Genomic DNA, 21,769 nt, shown 5'->3' with positions numbered 1-21,769 from the left:
CTCGTAATCTATGAAAGCCATATAGCGAGGTTTATTGTATTCTGCAGGTTCTCAATTACCTGATTGATGACATGGACGTGATCCATTGTAGAATATTTCTTCCTGAAACCAGCCTGTTCTATTGGTTCAGTGAAGTCAACTGCTGCCTTGATTTTATTAGAACTTACTATCTGCTGATCCTATAGTTCAGAATGTAGAGGTGTTGGGTATTGTAAAAGGTGGTGATCATAGGTTTTTGAGGACTATGATTGCTCTCAAATTGAAGAGAGAAAGAGCGAAAGTGACTGTCAAGAAGAAACTGGCGAACTTAGACTACGTAAGGGTAAAATACGGCGAATTCAGGCTGCTTCTCGAAAACAATTATGCAGCTTTAGAACAGAAATATAAAGTTAACATTCAGGTAATCAATGAAACCGTAACGAGGGTAACCTAATAAGCAGCATTTGGAGTAGGAGGTAAGGCACCAAAGCAACCAGTAGATAAGCTCTTCCAATGAACATAGAGCCTAAGAATGAAACCACAAAGCATCCAAGTGTTTAACTCCAGAAATAGCATAAACATTGGTGCACTCTCGAAACTGATAAACAATGAATAAAGTAAGCGATATTCAAAATTATGACGTCGGAAAGTATTCTAAAGTAGAATAAAAGTTCACCGACAAACACGATACTCCGTAATGCGAAATTTAAGCTGAGCACTGTACTTGTTTTTATTTCGCAATATATTGGCTGGCACGGATAATCTGTCGTGTGGGGCACGTTCCCAACGGAGCGAAGTGTGTCGCGACTGCCTGGATAGTACGGATATCGCGAGACGCAACCCGTGGCTGACGTGTGGGCGCCATCCAGAGCAGCCGCCGCAGACAGACCTCCGCACATGCAGCGCTTTGGTGAACAGACGACGCGTAGTATAGCGCCGCGATGCGCGCGCCCCCGCAAACGGAGTGGAGGCGAGTGAGCCCATCGAGGCACACTAAATATGCGAGCTTCTCTGGCGCCATCTTGTGCCCTTCGTCGCCATAGCCGATCGTGAGTGGCACTATGCTTTTCTTTTCACATTTTCGCCATATCCTCTTTCTCCGCTTTCCGCCTCCTGATTCCGCTGCACCCTCCTCCTCCACATTTCTCCTCGCGCAATCTTCGATCTCGCGGCCTTTCATCGCAGGGCAAGGTGGCGGGGAACGGGAGGACGGACAGTGGGAGGGTGGCGAACACAACTGGTGACCTATCGGTGACGATGAGCGGCTGAACCATGTGGTGGCCGCGGCAGGGTTGTATGGGTGTCGCAGATAGTGGCTCAAAAGGACTGCGCTCAAAGCGGTGAGCATGAACAAAAGTTAGAGCACGTTCCGGGAACGGCCAGCGGTATATAACAGCAGCGACGAACGCGACTGACATGGCAGCAATTAGAGCGCCTAGGCCGATCATCATCGGATCTCGATTCAGCTAGCTTCCGAGACCGTGGAGCAAACAGTTGATAGCGAGGGAACGACATCAGAGCCTCATAAGTGGACGTAGGACTGACCATGGCGCAAGTAGCGTGAACCCTGAGATTAGCGAGTTGATTTTGTACGATGGCGTGGACGAGTGAAACAGTGGAGTGTTTTAGCGAGTCGCCGGTGTCGAGTTTGGCAGAGAGGCTAGCTGGAACCATCACTTCAATTTCGTGACGGACAGTCCTCGTCAGTTCCGCCGAAGGCCGTGAAAGGTGAGGTAGCGGGCGCTCTTGACATGAAGACGTCGCTGCATTGTTGGTAAACCGAGCCGTTCAATACGACGACTGTTATCCTGCTCGAAGCGCTGGTATTCCTCGATCATTACATCAACCGTAGCACAATTTCTGCACATGAGGAGATTGAATGCGTCGTCCGCTATCCCCTTCAGGACGTGCCCAACCTTGTCCGACTCTGGCATGTCGCTGTCAGCGTTACGCCACAGTGCCAGCACAACCATAGGTACGACAGGTACGACTCCGTGGACGTTTGGGTTGGGGTTGACAGTTGTTTTTTTCGCAACAATTTTTCGACTGAAGGCCTTGCCGAACAGGTGACGGAGTGTTTGCTTAATGGTATCCCAGCTTCCAAGTACGGAATCATGATTATCATACCACAACTTCATCGTTCTACTAAGATAAACGGCTGCATTGACCAGCATGACTTTCAGGTCCCTGTCATTGTGATCGCTCACCCGTTCATATTGCCTGAGCCACTCCTTAAAGTCGATCTCATCGGCCCCGTTGAACTTTCCAGGGTCTCGATTGAGGGATAACACAATCGTGGTTGGCGGCACTGAAGCAGATTCTGGCTGGTCTGCCCTGGTGGTCGCACCGAAGTGCCGAACACTCTGAAGCTCTATTATCTGGGGAGAACACCCTCATCTCCACAATGTTTGACGGAGCATGAAACATATGAAAAGCAAGGCAAGATCTTGCGGAGTTTTAGTTCGTTGGTCGTCTTTGGTCGTCCCATTGTCAAGGTTACATGAACTCGGCACAGAGTCGACGAGAGTTCTGCTGCCGTCGCGGCGGCTCCGAGCTTTATACTGACGTCACGACTAAGCTCCGCCTCCACACGATCATCCAACTGTCAACGCGGCGGGGCAAAGCGTGTAACTAGGCGGTATCAAATCTTGGCGAAGTGACGACGCGGCCTGGCAAAGCGAGGCACATGTGGTTGCTAGACGACGTGAAGTGACGTCATGGCTAGACATAACAGGTGCGCCGTCGTAGCAGCTCGGCGCGGCGGTGCCGAGTGGCGGCGAAGCGAGGCCCAGCTGTACCAAGTGGTTGCTATGCAACGCGCGGTGACGTCATCGCCAGGCGCAGTTTCTGGTCTACGCTATGAGGGGCCAGCCTCCGGCTTAAAATCTCCGCTGTTAAAACGTTCGCGGCCTTAGACTACATCTTCGCTCATAATGCCTGTATTACATTTTGGGATGTTACAGTCAACCAGTCAAACAATACATGAACCTGTCGATGTTACATGAACACGAATAAAGACAATCATGAATACTAGCATGAATAGAGTACACAAACGTGTTGTTCTGCATGTCTGATTCCGCTGTATTCGTTTTCTAGAGGTGTACAAGTTATGTATTAAATAGCAATAAGGACAGGTTCATATCCTTCTAAAGCAGTACATTTATTTTGTTAAGTTGCAATATATTGCCTAAAGAATGTCTTAATTATAAGCATGCGACTCTGTAAATACCACTTTACATGCTTCAAGAATAAGGAGTGCACTACGTCGGCTGTCGTCTATTGACTGGGTAAGGCGGGCCCAGAAGCAATTGGAATTCTCTTTGACATTGAGAGTAATACATGCCTTGCACGTGCATCCACCTAACAACGCCTTTCGATGCACAGAAACCGCGCAAATTGTTTGAACGCGTTTGAAATGAGTGCACGTTTATTGTCAGAATTGTCAAAACGCAAATTGTCAGAATCTAATTTCTATGACTCCTAAAGCAGCTGCTGCGAAGTACTCGCCTTGAGGTACTGCAGGCCACCCGACTTAGCGGCGTTGTAGTCGCGAACATCCACGTTCAGTGTGCCGAAGTGCATAATTTTATCATTCATGAGATTTTCCATGGCCTTCTTGATGTTATCTTTCTCAGCAGGTGGATAAGCGGGTCTGAGGCTGCGCAAAATCAAAAAGAAAAATCCTAGGACTATCACATAGGACGTGATGTACTGTGTGAAAAAAGAAAAAAAATTAACAGGCCACATATAGCACGAAAACCTCCGTTATGCGCATCTTAAAGCGAAGATTTCTTAGTGAATCCTCTTGGACGTTGCAGGCCGAGTGTTGCCGAATACATCAACACAGGGCCGCTCATGTGTATTAGCTTACACAGGTTGTTCTATTTTTTTGCTGAATAAAATTTTAAAACTTGCATGCGGCTGAGAGCACAATGCTAACCATCGATCTAAATTACTCGATGAAGTGGCCTTAATTACGCAAGAAATCAGAATGTCCAATTGAAGTTTTTACATAAATACGGTAATTAACGTTTTAAGTAGTTAACCGCCCATATTTTATTCTACGAATTGTAGCTAGTGAGGCCGAAGTCGTATACGCTTGGAACAAATTCTCAGCACTGCAATTGTGCATTGTTGTTGTCGCTTCTTTTGTGCATAAAACAGTGTTTTCTTTAACTAGGTAACTGAAACTCCAATGCATACCGTCGAACGCTTTAAAAAGTAATGTCTCAAAACTAGCGCAGTACAGATAATTCGTTCCATGTGCATACGCCTTGCGAACTCAGCGGCCATAATTCGCAGATTAAAATATGTGCGTTAAAGTAATTAATTAAAAAGGCAATTACCGTAACTATATTTCAAATATTCACTTAAGCATTTTGATTTTTTCTGGAAGTAATGACCGCCTCATTGAGTAATTTATATCAAGAGTTGGAATTGTGTTGCCTGCCACAGGCAATTTTTAAAATTTTTGTGCAGCAAAAAGACCACCCTATATAGCCGTACATAGTATATCCCTACAGTTGTGCCGGTACCGACACTGTTCTCCAGAGAAGTTGTAATGAAACGACAAATGATAATAAATATCATTACTTCAATAAGTACACGAATCTAGGCGCATAATTTCTCCATTCGATAGAAGCGATATTGCCCATTCCCTTTGGGTCTGGCATGTCTGCTTTGGTTTTCACTGAGTGAGAAGGCACGTATGCAGTCCTACGTAGCACCAGTACGCTACGTCACGTTGGCGAAAACAACAACGTCTTCGCAAATGCTCGCCACCTAGGAAATGCCACCTAAGTAACTGCTCTCTCTCTAATGCTATTCACTGCATGCTTAGAAGAAGTATTCAAGCTCTTAGACTGGGAAGGCTTAGGAGTGAGCATCAACAGTGAATATCTCAGCAACCTTTGGTTGCAGATGGCATTGTCCTGTTCAGCAACAATGGAGACGAATTACAGCAAATTATTGAGGACCTTAATCGAGAAAGTGTAAGAATTGGGTTGAAGATGAATATGCAGAAGACAAAGATAATGCTCAATAGCCTGGCAAGGGAGCATGAATTCAGGATCGCCAGTCAGCCTCTAGAGTCTGTAAAGGAGTACGTTTATCTAGGTCAATTACTCACAGGGAACCCTGATCACGAGAAAGAAATTTACAGAAGAATAAAATTGGGTTGGAGTTCATACGGGAGGCATTGCCAAATCCTGACTGGGAGCTTACCACTGTCGTTGAAAAGAAAAGTGTACCATCATTGCATTTTACCAGTGCTAACATATGGGGCAGAAACTTGGAGGTTAACAAAGAAGCTCGAGAACAAGTTAAGGACCGCACAAAAGAGCGATGGAACGAAAAATCTTATCACTAACGTTAAGAGACAGGAAGACAGCGCTGACGATGAGAGACTAAACGGGGATAGCCGATATTCTAGTTGACATTAAGCGGATGAAATGGAGCTGGTTAGGCCATGTAATGCGTAGGATGGATAACCGGTGGACCATTAGGGTTACAGAATGGATACCAAGAGAAGGGAAGCGCAGTCGAGGTCGGCAGAAAACCTGATGGGATGATAAAGTTAGCAAATTTGCAGGCGCAAGTTAGAATACGCTAGCGCAAGACAGGGGTAATTGGAGATCGCAGGGAGAGGCCTTTGTCCTGCACTGGACATAAAATATAGGCTGATGATGATGATGATGAATTATTTTGCAATGTATGGCTGCTACATTCGCACATGCGCTCCGTCTCCGGTGCGGACTGACGTGTGGTGCAGGCTGCGGTGAAAGTAATACAATATTTGATAGCTGTACCGCTCAATTCCAAATGTTTTGTCCACGGTAAGTGAAACACCCGGTATATATGATACCGCAATCAGGCCGGGAGTGTCCGTCTCGTTGCTATCACAACAAAACCGGCTCACGCCTTTCTTTCCTTTGGTTCACTGTAGCCTAACTTACCTAACGGCCAATGAAGCGCCGAATGTCGTAGACGTGTAAGACTTTGCAGCGTTCGTAAACTGTGAGCCGGCGGTGTCTCCGTACTCAAAGATGATCGCCTTCCTCTTGGTGTCGTAGTACATGTGCGTGTAGAAGATGAAGTCGCACATTTTGTCGGGGGGAATCTGACTCTCCAGCACTCCAGTCATGCCGAAGGTGCAGACCAGTTTGATGTCTGCATGTGAAGAAACGGTATTTTTGGTTTCGACGGAGTGGGACAAAAGAAAAAAAGACAAAAAAGCAGCTGTTTCATTAGGAATGATTTGAATACAACTTTGTACAATTTTAGCGAGCACATCCCTCTTTAACGGTTCTTTATTTATATTTTTTCACAGTTAACATCACCTTAATGTTTGAAAAAATAAGAAAAGACAAATATTCCACGTGCTGTGAGCGACACTACATCTCTGCACTGCTGGGAATGTCTTCTATCTCTATCGGCTGGAGCGCCACAATTTTTTCAGAGCACAGCAGAGATGATAGGGGTGACATCGGATGGCTTAATCGGCGTCTCTTGCTCGCTATAAAGGCATTAGGTACGATACAACAGGCTTATTTTAATTTCTAAGGATAATGTCTTTTTTTCTCGATTTATCCACAATTTCCTTAGTGGGTATGCATGTTTCTAGCCACGCTCATGGCGATCCCGAATATGGTGCAGTCGAAAAGATTACAGAACTCGTCTCACGATAACTGTCAACATAATAAGAAGCCAACAGACAATGACAAAAAGGACAGCCTAGGGGAAATTTCCTGTACTTATTAACTGAATTAAAGAAATGATAACTAATTGTAAATAAAGTGGATCAAAAAAATCACCGCATATCCACGAAGTGAATGATGATGAGTGGGCGAAGCACCGGGGGATCATTCGGGTAAACCAGAGCTACGGACGAGAGAGAAAGAGAGCGCGCGTCGGGAACGAGCGCCCTTGTGCACCGCAGCGCCCCTAACTACGGACGAGAGAGTATATATATAGATATATAATGTAGATGTGACCGCTAGGGGCGCTGCGGTGCACATAGGCGTTCGTTACCGACACACATACACACACACTCACACACACACACACACACATATATATATATATATATATATATATATATATATATATATATATAGGCTGTTTCAGCGAACACTTGCAAAAATTCCTAAAGGTTGCCTGTGGCAGATAGCACAATTCTAGTTAATGAGCTGGTCTACTCGAAGAGGCGGACACTACTTGCACAAAAAAAATGCACAATCGACTAATCAACAAAAATTCACTAATTAAGTTTTTAACTAATTAACTGATGGTCCATATTGCAATCTACAAATTGTAGCCGTGGAGTTCGCAAGGCAGATCCACTTGGAACGAATTCTCGGGATGACACCAGTTTCGAGATAATAATTCCCGAACTTTGCGGAGAAATGCATTGGCGTTCCAGTTAGTTTCATAACAAAACGTCGCTTGATGCATTGAAGCACAAAATTAACTGGAACGCCAATGCAGTTCTCCGCAAAGTTGGGGAATTAATATTTCGAAACGGGTGTCATCCTGATAATTAATTCCAAGTGGATCCGTCTTGCGAACTCCACGGCTACAATTTGTAAATTGAAATATGGGCCATCAGGCAATTAGTTAAAAACTTAATTAGTGAAGTTTTGTTGATTAGTCGATTATGCATTTAAATTTTTTTGTGCAAGTAATGTCCGCCTCTTCGAGTAGACCAGCTCATTAATTAGAATTGGGCTATCCGCCACAGGCAACATTAAATAAACTTTGAAAGTGTTCGCTGAAACACCCTGTATATATATATATATCTCTCTCTATATATATTGTTACGTGTGGAAGGACACAGACGCAGACACAGACACAGACACAGACACAGAATATATATATATATATATATGCACATATACCGTAGCTCTGGTTTGCATGGAGACCGCTAGGGGCGCTGCGGTGTATATATATATATATATATATATATGCACATATACCGTAGCTCTGGTTTGCATGGAGACCGCTAGGGGCGCTGCGGTGCACAAGGGCCTTTGTTCCCGACCCATATATATATATATAGATATATATATATATATGGGTCGGGGGACTGTACATCTGTCCACTATATACAGCGCTTCTATAGCCCCTGTTCACCGCAGCACCCCTAGCGGTCTCCATGCAAACCAGAGCTACGGACAACGGACAATGAGCGACAAGTCTTGGCCCTAAGGTGCTTCGCCCCTAAAACAACTGGCACGAATCCCCGTCTTCGCCTTACGCGTGCGATGCTCTTACCAATGAGCTTTCGCGGCACCCTTTTCCCATCCGCTTTCTTGGGTATTTATATTTATTTACTAGGATTAAACCTGGGTATGTTAGCAAACACCATCACTAATGGCCTTGACGATGGATGCGGAGCATCCTTTCTGCCACTGAAGCAATACATGTCTACAAATTTCGCAGAAGTCAGGTGAACTTGATGCTGTCTGTCACTGAGCTTACAACACACATAAAAACAGATAGCCATCTATTTAATGCGAATCAAGGCTGAAATCGAGCAAAGTTTTTTCATCGTGTTCGGTGTGCTGCTAATGCAGCGGGAACGAAGCTTCAGACAACTATACATATGCTGGGCTACCCTCGTACTGAAGTTGCGTACAGTACCGTTTGACGTTATTTCATACTATAGTATATTGTCTGCGTTCGACGATTCTAGCTACATCAAAAAAGAAACAAAAAGTGTTCGCCAAGGACGTAGTGTCAGCAAGGTAAGCTCGAGCTGCTACGTCCATTCCTTTCATAACACATTGGCGAGAGGCACACAGCTAGTACAGGAGAAAAAAAACGGCGTGCTAAATTTTTCAGCATATATTGTCTGCTCTTGATATTTCTGCGGCACATTTAGCCATCAAGTGCGACAATAAAGGATGTGACAAAAGTCGGAGCATTCATAGAAAAGCAAGGAACGTTATAGAGACAACAGTTCCTATAGAATTTCTGCACATAATATGTGAATGAACAAAGGCAGTAAATAAACACATAAGCAATCGCAGTTAATGCTCACAGATCGTTAGAAAATGCAATTTATGATGCCATGTTGAAAAAAATAGCTCGGTTTATGCATTCAAACCGAGCAAAGAGGTCACAAGGAGATATAACAGTTCAATTGAGTAACAAAGGCGAGCAAGGGAAGCCTCAGCCTGGAGCCAACGTTTCAACAAGCAAACATATTTGTGACAGCTGAGACCAAGACACGTTCCCATTCCGAGGCTTCGCTTGCTTGTCCACTGTGGATCGCTGAATGTAAATCTGGACTTATTCTGCGAGTGTATTTCAAGATATTTGAGGGATCACACTGGCGCTCATGTTTCCCATCTGCCATTTGAACCGAAAGAAAAACATGGGCCGCATATCTGCTTACTTCGCTGCAAATGACGTCGAAAGACGATTCTTCTGCCACCCCTGATACGTAGCCCCCTCTCTTCTCCCCCCTCAAGCTATTCTCCTCCTCTCTCACTCGGCCTCGTCACCAGCCTCACCCGTTCTTCTCACCTCTATAAGGCCAATAATATCCCACGCAATGCCTGATAATTCCTTAAATAGCCCTGCTAAGCTAGCCTCACTCGAGAGGGTGCTCGTGTTGAACGCTGCCAGGTTCACTTTCCAGTGGCGGCCTGTCCGGACTCAGAGATTCTAGTACCCTCTGCCACGTCGCAGGTCTGACCGCCGCCTTGGTCAGGTGCGCCGCAGCCGCTGGGGACTGAGGGCCATGTGTAGGAGTCATGAGGGAGATAGTGGCCGAATACTGCACAAGGAAAGCCAATGCCTGTTCTGGTGAGGGAGTGATTTTGTTGAAGCTTAGTGGGCCTTCCTAATTTGGTTGCACTTGGACCTGTAGAGCCCCACTAGCCCTCGGTAGTATATATATATATATATATATAGTAGTAACTGGATTTTTCAATGGGCCAAGCGTATTTAGGGAAATCAGAAGCACAACTTCGCGGTTATCTAGGGTTTATTATTTTCCCAACAGTTTCGGTCGGTGGACCGACCGAAACAGTTTCGGTCGGTGGACCCTTGAAAAAGGTCGGTCCACCGACCGAAACTGTTGGGAAAATAATAAACCCTAGATAACCGCGAAGTTGTGCTTCTGATTTCCATATATATATATATATATATATATATATATATATATTATTTTTTGCTGGTGTCAGGCGCCACTCCATGACTGAAAATGTAGTGGACTGGAGGCGGATTCGAACTTACGACCTTCAGATTAGAAGCCGAGTGTTCTACCTCTGCTCCACGCCACCACTTTATGTATGTACGTTTATTTTGCCTCAAATAGGCCTGAGGTTTTCCTTGCGCTGTACAATGTTGACGTGTATGACCTAGTGCCACCATTGCTTGGTTGGTTTTGAGTGTTAACATGTTTGTTAAGTGTGGAGTAGGCCGGTTGTGTGAGCTTGCCTTTTCTAGCTATTTCTCATGTTTTGCTGCAGCGCTCGCCTAGTTATTGATTTTATGCTAAATGTGCATGAACCATATAACAGTGACCGGCAGAGATTCAGTTAACAGGAAGTATCATTTCCTCCAAATTGTACTGAGCATTTTGATCGTTTTAAATTTGTTCTCATTTTCATGTAACAAATTATCTTTGTGAGGGAGCATGTGAGACTTGGTGGTAATGCCCACCAAGCCTATTCGCAAAGAGCAGATGACAGAGTTGGTGCATTGGCAATTAGGACCACAATACATTGTTTCTGTTCTGGCCGTCATGGCTATAATGACTAGAAATAAAACAAGTTGGCACTCAACATGTTAATTCTCCGTTTGTCGTGAAACGGCGTTAAAAGCAAGTAAGCTTGTATGTCAAGTTTTAGCACACCCGCTCGGTATGACACAAAACTGTAGACTGCTGCTTTCGTGATAGGGCTCACATCCCTCTAATCTGGTAAACTTCCAAACATTTGATGGGGAGGCACATAGTTCAAGAGGACTTGTTGTCATTATGCATGGTAACCATTGAGTGTCTTATGGCTCAGCGTGGACAGCCTGCAGACCATTTATCTATCTTTTGTCGGCTTTCCTGAAAAGAGAAATGGTGAAGCCATGACAAACATGCAAGCAAAAAGTGGTAAAACAAGGGTTAGCCCCAAAAAATGAACAAGTCGATGTTTTAGGTGAAGTGTTCAGAAACAAACCTTGCGACGATTCAGGGTCTTGATGACAGTGACGACTTGATTATGATCCTTCCAGTGGTGACACGTTCACTGTTGACTTGTACTTCTAGAGACAACAGAATCTAAAGGGAGTGAAGAAATATGAGAAGCGTCTTGGAGGCTGAAGTTGAAAGAAAAAGCAGCCTCAATTACTATGGTGGAAGTATGGATGAGCTTGTGATCCATGTCTGACTAAGAACAGTGCACAAAACGCTCCATAATAGAAAAGCACAGACACACAACACTGTTTTGCTTGTGCATTTCTTTCAATGGTGTCCTTGTGTGGGCTGTGCTTGGTCAAGCCTCGATTGTCAATTGTTTCTAGATGACAATTGTTTCTGCCAGTTACTAGTGAGAAACACAGATCCCTTGTAATATCTCAAATGCAGTTACCCTAACTGTATCATCGGAAGTACTTTTGCCACTAATGTGCAGTGAATTTATCGCTGCGTATCATTTATGCATAAACAGCCAAATTATTGATTATTTATGCTGTACTCCATTAGCAATGTGGCGAAAATACCAAGAGGCTCGTTTGAATTGCCCTTGAACAGCAATAACATTATAATTATTATTTTCCAGTTTTAAGAAATGACTACAGCAATCTGTCTGTTTTATTCCACCTCGCGCGCGAGGAAATTCCAAGTTGAAAATGCAAAGCGCTGCATTTTTACTCACCGGCGCACACGCCTATAGGCTGCAAGGTTAATCCGCTTTGGGGGGTAGTCTCCAAGCAGACTGTGCTCGGTTCTAGCGATGAATTTCGCGCTAGCTAGCACACTTTTTTTTCAGCATCACGTCATTACGCGGCCACACGCGGCACATCACTTACGATTGAAACCATGCAGCGGTTATACCAGTCTAACGCCGCAGCTGATAAAATTGACCGTCTTTAAACCTGTTGGCTTTGCCGCGGCTATCGAATGTTTGACGCATAAACTGGCTGTGAAATTATTAATGTGTAAGCATTCTTTGGCGAGTACGCTAGCCCCGCCAGGCAAAATGTGTAATGCCTTGTAGCGCCACAAAAATTCGTAATTTGCAAAGTTAGGACAATTAATCGTTACAATGGTGTAACTGTACATGCCTGGTAGCTTTATAAGCGATAATGAACAATTTAAACATAAAAATTATCACAGAGAATACCCGTAGGGATACATAGGGCTCTATAGAAAATGCCTGCAGAAGCTTATAGTAGGGGTGTGCCAATTGAAATTTGGGGGTGCACCAACTTAAGCTTGGGTGTGGGCCAACTTGACATTGACGGTAACCTAATGTAAATGGGGGGGGGGTTGGAATAACATGAAATGTGGGGCTGGTCAAACATAAATATGAGGGTACAGAAAAATACAGAAAAGAAAAGAAGCGGCGACCGTCTTCGGCAAGAGGCGCGAGAACCACCCCGGGAACGAAAAGGGGTCCGAAGAAAGAAAACTGCAAGCGAAGAGGAAACCCTCTCCCCAACTCGAACGGAGCGACGGCGGCTCGGATTGACGGCTAGAGCGGACCAAGGAACAGTGAAAAGAAGACGTTTTTGTATTGATGCTGTGAATATAGTTGAATGTTGCCTTTGTTACAAAAGGTTTCTCGTGTGACTTCCTGACGAGCTTCCGTCAACAAAGTGTATTCCGCAAAATACGACAGAGGGTTGACCAACTTTCATTCTGTGGGTGGGCCAACTTGTAATTTGGGTATGGCCATATTGAAATTTGGGCGTGGGCAAATATAAATTCGGGTGTGTGCCAACTTGAAGTTTGAGTATGGCAAACTTCAAATTTGAGGGTGGGCAAAAATAAGTTTGGGTGTGGCCAAACTTGAAATTTGGGGCCGGGCCAACTTATACTTTGGGATGGGCCAACTGAAATTAGGGTTACTTAGACAACCCCACTGGAGTTTCTGCATTATTTTTTCACCAATGGCTGCGCCATAAGATTATCACGATGATGATATATTGACATGCCCTTTGAAACGGGCTGGGGAGAAATCGTCAGCTTGCTTGAGTTGCTCAGGTATGCTGTCACCAAACGTACAAGCATGGGGCGCGCCACTCCTGAACACACTACCCCCTTCTAGTATACGTGATCCTTGCTGGCCGAACCAGCCTACTTGCAACTCCCGCAGCAACTAACACCACAGCTGCCTCTTGTTCTTGTAATTCTATGAAACTCTGTGGTTCATCGCAAGATCCCCACTCAAGGCAGCTCGTTTCTTTGATGTTACTGTGTATTAAGTGCAGGGACCTGGTAATGCATGGTGGAAAGATCACGCGTGCTGTTACCGTCGCCGCTCAACCCAGTAACAGATGAGCAGTCTGCTATCGCACAAAGACTGTCTGATGGTGCTGCTATCTCGTGCGCGCAGCTGCGTAGTCACGTGATACATTTCACATTTCGCTGGACTTTCTTACTTCCCTGGAAAGAAGATACACGACGTGTACTTCGCTGGAGACGTGTAGTTTTTACATATATTGCGATTATCTACAATTGACGCAGTTGATATCTTGTCCAACAAAATTACAATTAAAAATTGGATAATGAGCTAAATAATTTGGTGCCAGGGAATAAATAACAAACTACTGGAGGTTTTTCAAGCACACTACGAGCAACACGCACTAAGCCTTATTGGCGTGCCATGATCCGTCTTTCTTCTAAAGCTTGGTGTTATGATAGCTTGGACATCCTGCGCAAATTTGTTTATTTTGATTAGTAATGTGCGCCACTATGTTGCAGATTTCATCAGGGTGGTTATTAAATAACTAAGTCATACTGGCTCTGCATAAATGCGCCGAGACCATCGCTTTTCCCGGAGCGACCGTAACGATAGGCCCCGAAATCGATTGCCGTTCCAATTATTCGTTTCCCAAAAGCTAACCCGACGCAGTCCAGAAACAGACAAAAATGAATGTCAATAATGCATGTTTTAGGCCATATCATTGGAAGTGAAACCTAGCGTACAACTCAACTGCGTGTGCTACATCGCCGGCTCAGACAGCAACAGTAGGTTCGTCATTCGGCACAAGCATAAACAAAGGTAATCAAGTTCTCCGATATAAGCCGTCTCATTACTTATGGCCGTCTCATTACGGAAGTAGTAAGCATGCAATCAAAAAACATCACACAAACCTGACTAGCACTCTGTACTTCTAGGAGAACTAACATCACATATTTGAATACAATATGACTAAGACAATGTTTTTTTTTTGTCGTGCACGAGACATCAACTGCTAGTTGATGAAGCCCCTTCGGGCACCAAATATTGATTTGCATTCAAGAGTGACGTTCGGTCGAGCACACTTGGAAAGCACCCATCTAGTGACTTGAAGTACACGCTAGATGTGGAACCATTCGAAAAAAAAAGTGAGACCTAATCCGCAACAAGTAGAGAAACAGCACAAACTCGCATGAATGACATCTGACTCATTTTCCTCAAATACCTTAAACATATTATTGAAACTTGCATTAAGAACACATTATAAGGTTACAACAACATGTAATCTTATGTCACACAATTGAAATAAGGTAACTGTTTTTTTTTATTTATAGCAACTTGGAGCAACATCTCAAAATTTAGAGATAAGTAAGAAAACACAAATAGACAAAATGAGATCAGCAAAAATGATTGTATAAGAAATAAGCACATTTAACCTAATAAACCTACAAATTTACATGTCGAAAAATAAATAAACATGTAAGAAAACGTACGAGCGTTAAATAAAATCTACTGCTGCCGTTTTCCAGCTACCACTTCCTGCATAAGCATGGCCAGCGGTTGGGAAAGCGGGCCCACCGGCCACAGTGCCTCGGCCACTTGCTCTGCCTGCCGCTAAACAGCAACCACCACCCGCTCGGTTGCTGCAGCCAGCCGGTCTACACCGTGGGGAACGCTACGAACAAGCTTGAAAACAATAATTACATCAGCATCCATTCCCGTATAATCGGACAAGCACCTATTGATAATGGACTTTGTACAGTCAAGTACTTCGACAACAACGTGACCTGCATAATGAAGGAATAATTCTGTTCCAGTTCTAGTGTGAATTGTGCAGTGAGCGAGTTTTACGATGAAGTGACCAGTACTATAACGAATTACTTTAGGGGCTGTCAACTAACATCAACTAATATCTATTTAAAATAACACTGTCAGTGTTAGTTTAAAGAGATGCAGAAAAGGAGAAACACGTTGTGCATTGTTGTATTTTTCTGCACTCTCAACTGGCTTTACCGTGGCACAAATTTTTGTTGTAGTTTTTCATGTAGTTCCGCAAACAAATATCTATACAATGTGTAGATTTAGGCTATAACATGGCTGGGCAGTTCGCGAATATCATAGCAATGAGTTTGGGATTGTGAATGAGGAAGCGACGAACACAAGTAACGTACAAGAAAATTCTAGGCCCACTGTTTCTATTTCGTCGCGACTAAGAAGCATGTTGTGGACCATGTAGAGAAATAGTTATTCAAGCACTGCAAGCTGTCATATGGCCAATATGCGTAATGTTTCCCGGGCTCCTATAACAAGGTACGAACTTAAATTTCGGTTGAAATGGGCACACTCATGAGTGTATTGTGTGGCGAAGCTTTTCTGTCTCTGCCCTAATTAAAAGTGTTGCAAATCATCAATGAACCCTCCTTTTCTTTCTTCATGTTTTCTTCAGTTTCCTCTTTATAATATAAAGGAAACTATGGATGATATGAAGGCAAAATTTTAAATGTGAGTTAGCTACAGCCTTTGCAATTATTTATGAATGCAAAGGGTCTGCAGCATTGTAGGTTTGTTTTACAAAACCACACAATTTACCATGCGGCCTTGGGAGAAATGTTTCCCCAAATGATTTTTTATGAGAATCGGGAGAACTATCACAATCATCACATGCGATCAAATCGGTGTGGCGCAATCGCAGCATGTTCAAATCATTTGTTTAGCTTATGCTAGAAAGTGTGCGGTCAAGGGTTTATTCTAATAAGTCATGCAACAGCATTTTAAAGCTGTGGTTTGTGCAGCTGGAAGGCTGTGGGCCAGTCGCTCTGGAGGGCCCCCTGGCTGCCGCAGTGCTCCTATATTCGTTGAAAAGAGCACATTCACTCAATGGTTAAAGTAGAAGTCTGCGGTCCTTATAAATAAAACAGTTTCCACAAAAGGAGAGGCAACCGGGAACAATAAAAGCTTGCTTTTACATGAACGGTTGCTCTTTCCGGCTGTGGTGCCCAGAGACACGGTCGACACGGTCACCTCCACGGCGGGAGACACGAAGAAACAGTTTTGAAAAGTTCGCCTAACGTTATCCTCTCAATATGCAACTAACGCAGTGTTATGACAGCACAAAACAAATATAGAAATTCTAGTAGTAAATCGTCTTGTGCGTGCCAGCAGAATACACCTGCACATAAAGGGAGAAAAACTATAGCTGTTATGCCAGTGTCACACAGGCACTTTCGATCACAATGGAGGCCGATCCGGATAACATTTGTCGATTGCGATTGCCTCCCTTCCCCGGAAACCGATCGCCAATCGCTGTCGAGAAATTCCATCGTACATGCCTACGCGATGCGTGAAGCGATTGACAGAAAAATGCGGGCGCGTCCCCCCGTTTTTGCTGCGTTTGTGAATGGCTTACCTCGTCGAACGCCTGAAAAAAAAAAAGGGCTCACGTACGCCCGTCAACATGGATGTGCCAACCAGTTGTAGGATGTGGCCACGAAGGCCGGGAAGGCCGCCTCCACCCGTGCTGCGACAATTGCGAACAGCATTGTAAACATCGCGAGCATCAGAACCACTCCACGTACTCACCTTTGGCTTGCCGAAACTGCGGCGGCATCTCGATCGGAGAGCGAGATCTCTTTCCGCCAAAATAGCTGCCATTGCTCGGCAGTCTTTCTGGCCGGGCCCTCCGCGTTCAACAGGGTGGCGAGTTCGTTCCACAACTGCCGCTTGCGCTCCAACTTCATCTCTGGGCTCAGCACACATGATGCCCTCACGAGGGATGGGTATGTCTCCATGAAGACAACCGACAATTCGCGCTCGTGTGTTGAAACGTGCGGGCCTTGTCTCGCGTTCTTGTAGGAGGACATTACGGTGGATGAGAGACATAGCAAAGCTACGATCGCCAACTGAACTGCTAAACTGCGCTTCTGATGTGTGCGATACCACGTAGTGGTATCGCACACATCATGACATTTTCAGCGCCGATTATATGTTGCAATAGTGAGAACTTTTTTTTTCATATTACGTGTAATAATTAGAGCATCACAAACATTCTGCACTTGCGGATTCGTCCCCAACCGAAGCCCAAATTGACGACGCCAGCTTCAGGGGCTGCGCTTGCTCGTCTATTGTCTGTGCTCTCCCTCTCGATCTCACACATTTTGCGGATTACCCACGTTTGTGCCGTAGTAGCCAAACCGAACGATCGCGAAGCGAGCAGTTTACAGGATCGCACCTCTGAGCGGCGAGAACCTAGCACGCACACAGGTATTCGCCATCTGCAAATAGCTTTCAAGATGCGGCGCACGCGACCACGCGCGGCCGCGCAATGTACGCAACTGTTTGCGGAGTGAAATTTGGCCCCCCGCTCTCGCGCGGGCTTCCCAATTTTTCCTTTTCGCGCGAGACTGAGCCGCGATTGTCAGTTGTCCTTGCGTCCGGTCGCGAAATACGCAGTTGTTGCCGGGGCACAACGCGCCGCCCCTCCTTCCCGTCCTCCCACGGCCTTTCGCGGGACGGAAGACGGGACGTTTGGACCGCTTTCCGCTCTCGCGAGCGCCAGATGGAGGGCCCATCGTCGGCTCCCCTCGCGTGTTTGCACTGGCACATACAGTATGTGGCGCGCGTCAACTGTGATATCGCGCTTGTACATTATACGGACATCACGGCGACGGCGACGGCAAAAATTCGGCTGGAGTGCCCATATAACTGCTCTCGCAATAAAAAGCTTTTGATTTCATAGACGATGACATATTATTACAGAAACTCACGGTGCGGCATAGGCGGGGCTTCCGTTGAGCTCTTATAAAATAACTTGCGCAACCGGTATCAACTAATACAAATGAAAAGATTTACATCAAGTCAGTTTCAGTTGACCTAAGGAGTTCCACAATGTTCCTTATTCAGTCTTATACACTTCCTGCTTTACGTGAATGTGACACAAATTGTGATACAAGGATTAAAGTAACAGTGAAATTTATTTACAGCTGATTTCCCAGAGACAGGCAGCGCAGGCAAGTCCCTAGTTGTTGTCTTCCGACACCAGCTCGTGCCCTTCTTCTTCCACCTTGTTCCCAGCGTTGTAACAATATTGTCTGTATACCAGCCTTCCCACAGCTTATTATGCATGCAGACGACACGGTCGTATTCGTTACATCTCAGCACTTAGAAACACACATAAAAATTTAAATGAGTATATGACATAATTGTCAAACTGGCTCAACCAAAACAGGCTATATTTATATGCCACGAAAGCAACGCATATCTTACTTCGCCCACTAAATAAGCATGCAAAACATAACATAAAGAAAACCCTTGACAGGAACATTAAAAGCGAGAAAAACATGCGAAATTTCTTGGCTTATGGTTCAGCAAACACTTAGCGGGGAACGTCCACATTAATCATTTAGTTCAAAAACTTGGGCAAACAGACGGATGCCTATACAGGATTGATCCCCGTATTCCTCAGTGGCTAAAGAAAAATTTGTACAATTCGCTCTTTTATTCGAGACTCTATTATGGAGTATTAGAATAGGGGAGGACAAGAAAAAAAATTACAAGCTCATTATGCTACAAAACAACATACTTCGTTGTTACGAAAACTGCCATGGTAGTGTCGACCGTTTGCGCATATCAGCGCTCCTTTATAAATACTAAGTGATGAAGGCTAGGCAAATACGCTATTGTAAACTACATAAAAATAAGCTGTACAAACGGAAGGAAAATAGCGTTATCCCAGCAGAAAAAATTTACACGATTACTAAGAATGAGGACAAATTATGGAAAACCAATGAAGCAATAACAGGCAATGCGATTCGTTAATGAATTCAAGTATAGCTTAGATTTTGGCGTTAGGCCGCAAGCTTTTAAAACAACAATTTAAATAAATTTTATTGCAAAAATGAATAATATATTGGCACTCAACAATACTGCGCAGAACTTAGTTGGAAATCAATATTTTTGTCATACGTCATACGTAAGCGCGAGTGCATAGTTGATTTTTTATTCGCTTTTTCTTTAATACTGTATGAAAAGTTCCTGTCGTTAGCTGCTATTGTAAGTGCCAAATGTCACTTCGTTATCGCTCATGTTGCTCTATGATGCGTGAAAATGTTTTTCGTGTAAGACATGTGTATTTGTTGCGAAGCACAGGTGCAGAAGCCTTTGTCAGGTGTACAAAGCGCTTTAAGATGCGAAGCAGCTTATGGTCGGGGATATGTCACTCCCTCCCTCCATCCATCCATCCGCCGTGCTGCGTCCACATCCCTACTGCGCATGCGCATCCTGCTCCCCCTCTCCTCTCCTTGTCTCATCTCCTCTCCTCTCGGCATTCCTACTCTCCTCTCCGACGCTCCTCTCCTCTCCGGATTGCGCAACGAATGGCAACACCTGCGGCTCCGCGCGCGATAATGCGAAGCAGCCTAGGTTAGAGGCACGACGGTAGGCGCCCCAGAGGCACCGGCAACAGTCATCAACGCCGCGCACGTTCGGTGCGAATGCGGGCAAAACGCCGACGGCGTCGACAACAGTTCTGGGCGTTGCTGGTGCTGCTGCATGTCCGAGTTTATACAGCTGATGAAACTACCTTGAGTCGACCCCATGGCTGCTTCGCATACTACTCAGGGTTCCCCTACGGGAAGATGGTGTAATTTTTGCTTCTGGCTCTTTTCTTAAGCACGTATACAAACAATCCATTAAGATACTACTACTACTACTACTACTACTACTACTACTACTACTACTACTACTACTACTACTACTACTACTACTACTACTACTACTACTGCTACTACTACTACTTCTACTACTACTACTACTACATGACTCCGCTACTTCGCGAATGTTACTTTCGCAATTAAAAAAAACAAGAACATTCTAGTAAAGGATGGTTCGTAACAAAGTAATTACGGTGTTGTCAAAAACTTCGCCAAAGAACTCAATAATCCCAGCCATTTGTTTCAGGGAAAGTGCCACCTCTTGCAATAATCTACGTTGACAACGTGAATTGCGCTACCATTCCTGAAAGGTCTTTTCGTAAGTAAACAGTAGTATTCCTTACTAAACAATAATAATTTGCCCATACACCACAATAAGCACTACAATAAGGTTTGCCTGTCGAAGTGTGCAGAGACTTCGTGATTAGGCCCGGCGAAATCGGCTCTCACGATGTGGTTACACTCTCAAGGCTGTTTCGCATGCAGCAACTGGGACGAAAAAAAAAAAATCGCTGCAGCCGCGAACGTCGCAAAGCGACTTTCGCTGCCAGCGTTCACATGCGTCGGCGACGGCACGATTTCCGTCAGAGCGACGCCCAAGGTTGACCCCAGCTATCAATGCATTCCCGCCCCCTCTCTATTGTTACAATAAAACAACACGGAAACCGGTAAAACGTTTGAAAGTCGTTACTTCTTTAAAGATAGAGCGAGCAATATGCTTTGTGGTTATTAATTTACGATCGCTTCGTGCTCAGTTGTAGAGACTCCGTTAGGAAACGTCATGATATAGATGTCGACAACAAAACACAATTTTGACGGCGCTTGTTATCGGCCCCCCGAAATCGCGCGTATCGCTACAATGGCCTCCACAATGGCCTCCCCAATGGCCTCTACAATGGACTCCACAATGGCCTCTACAATGGACTCCACAATGGCGCGACGAACATTGCAAAACCCAGTCGCGAGGAGCTGCCGTGATCGTGGCGGTCGGGGAGCGACCGCTGTGTCACTGAGTGAAAATCGCGCCGCGTGAGACTGCATAGAGAAAAACTTGATATGCTTTGACAAGAAGCCCTGCAATAATACTACAATAAATGGCAACGTAACAAAATACGAACTGGCCAAAGAAATATGCAGAAGGACGAAAATGAAAACAGCCATATGCTAACACAGCAAGATAAACGCAATCCCCGTAATAGCTGGCAATTTCTTCAGCTGCTTTTTTTGAAATGACTAAAAAAGAAGCATCTTGGTAGCTCATTAAAAATCTTTGGAATATACACACGACTTTTGGCTTCTAATATCGGTCCAGTAAATGCCGAGAAAGACAATTTATTCGGTCATATTGCAAGCTCAATATGAATATCTGTAGCAGCTACTGTGGTAAAGTTTCCCCTAAGTCATCATGACCACCATGATAATCATCGCCATGGTAAATATCATCATTTACTTCTTGTTCTTCCTATTTAGGAAGAACGCGTCTGCCCCCGGCTGAAAGGCGTGGAATGGGAAATTATCTGCCTTGGTTTAGAAGATGGGAATGTTCTGGCCCGAATGAGAGGCACCTAAATCTGGATAGATCAGATTCTACTTTCGAGAAAAAGCTCAAATAAATAAAGAAAGGTGTCTTAATAGGTGCAAGTTACAGGATTGTGGTATCGTTTTTATTGCCGAGTT

At 44.7% G+C, this 21,769-nt stretch overlaps 1 protein-coding gene across 1 annotated transcript in view; it reads right to left on the bottom strand.

The window, feature by feature from the left end:
• The window catches only part of LOC125947101 (uncharacterized), a 50,095-nt gene extending 33,103 nt beyond the window's left edge, over positions 1-16,992 (bottom strand). Inside the window, exons 1-4 of the mRNA XM_049671449.1 lie at positions 16,965-16,992; positions 5,934-6,147; positions 3,487-3,637; positions 2,187-2,357 (exon numbers count right to left, since the gene is read on the bottom strand). Of these exons, the coding sequence (XP_049527406.1) occupies positions 2,187-2,357; positions 3,487-3,637; positions 5,934-6,147; positions 16,965-16,992 (564 nt within the window). The remainder of the gene's footprint in view (positions 1-2,186; positions 2,358-3,486; positions 3,638-5,933; positions 6,148-16,964) is intronic.
• Positions 16,993-21,769: the final 4,777 nt, after the last annotated feature.

This window comes from Dermacentor silvarum, chromosome 7, assembly GCF_013339745.2.
Source record: "Dermacentor silvarum isolate Dsil-2018 chromosome 7, BIME_Dsil_1.4, whole genome shotgun sequence".
Taxonomy (NCBI): Eukaryota; Metazoa; Arthropoda; class Arachnida; order Ixodida; family Ixodidae; genus Dermacentor; species Dermacentor silvarum.
Note: the sequence above shows the minus strand (reverse complement) of the source record. Positions and strands in the feature narration are given on the sequence as shown.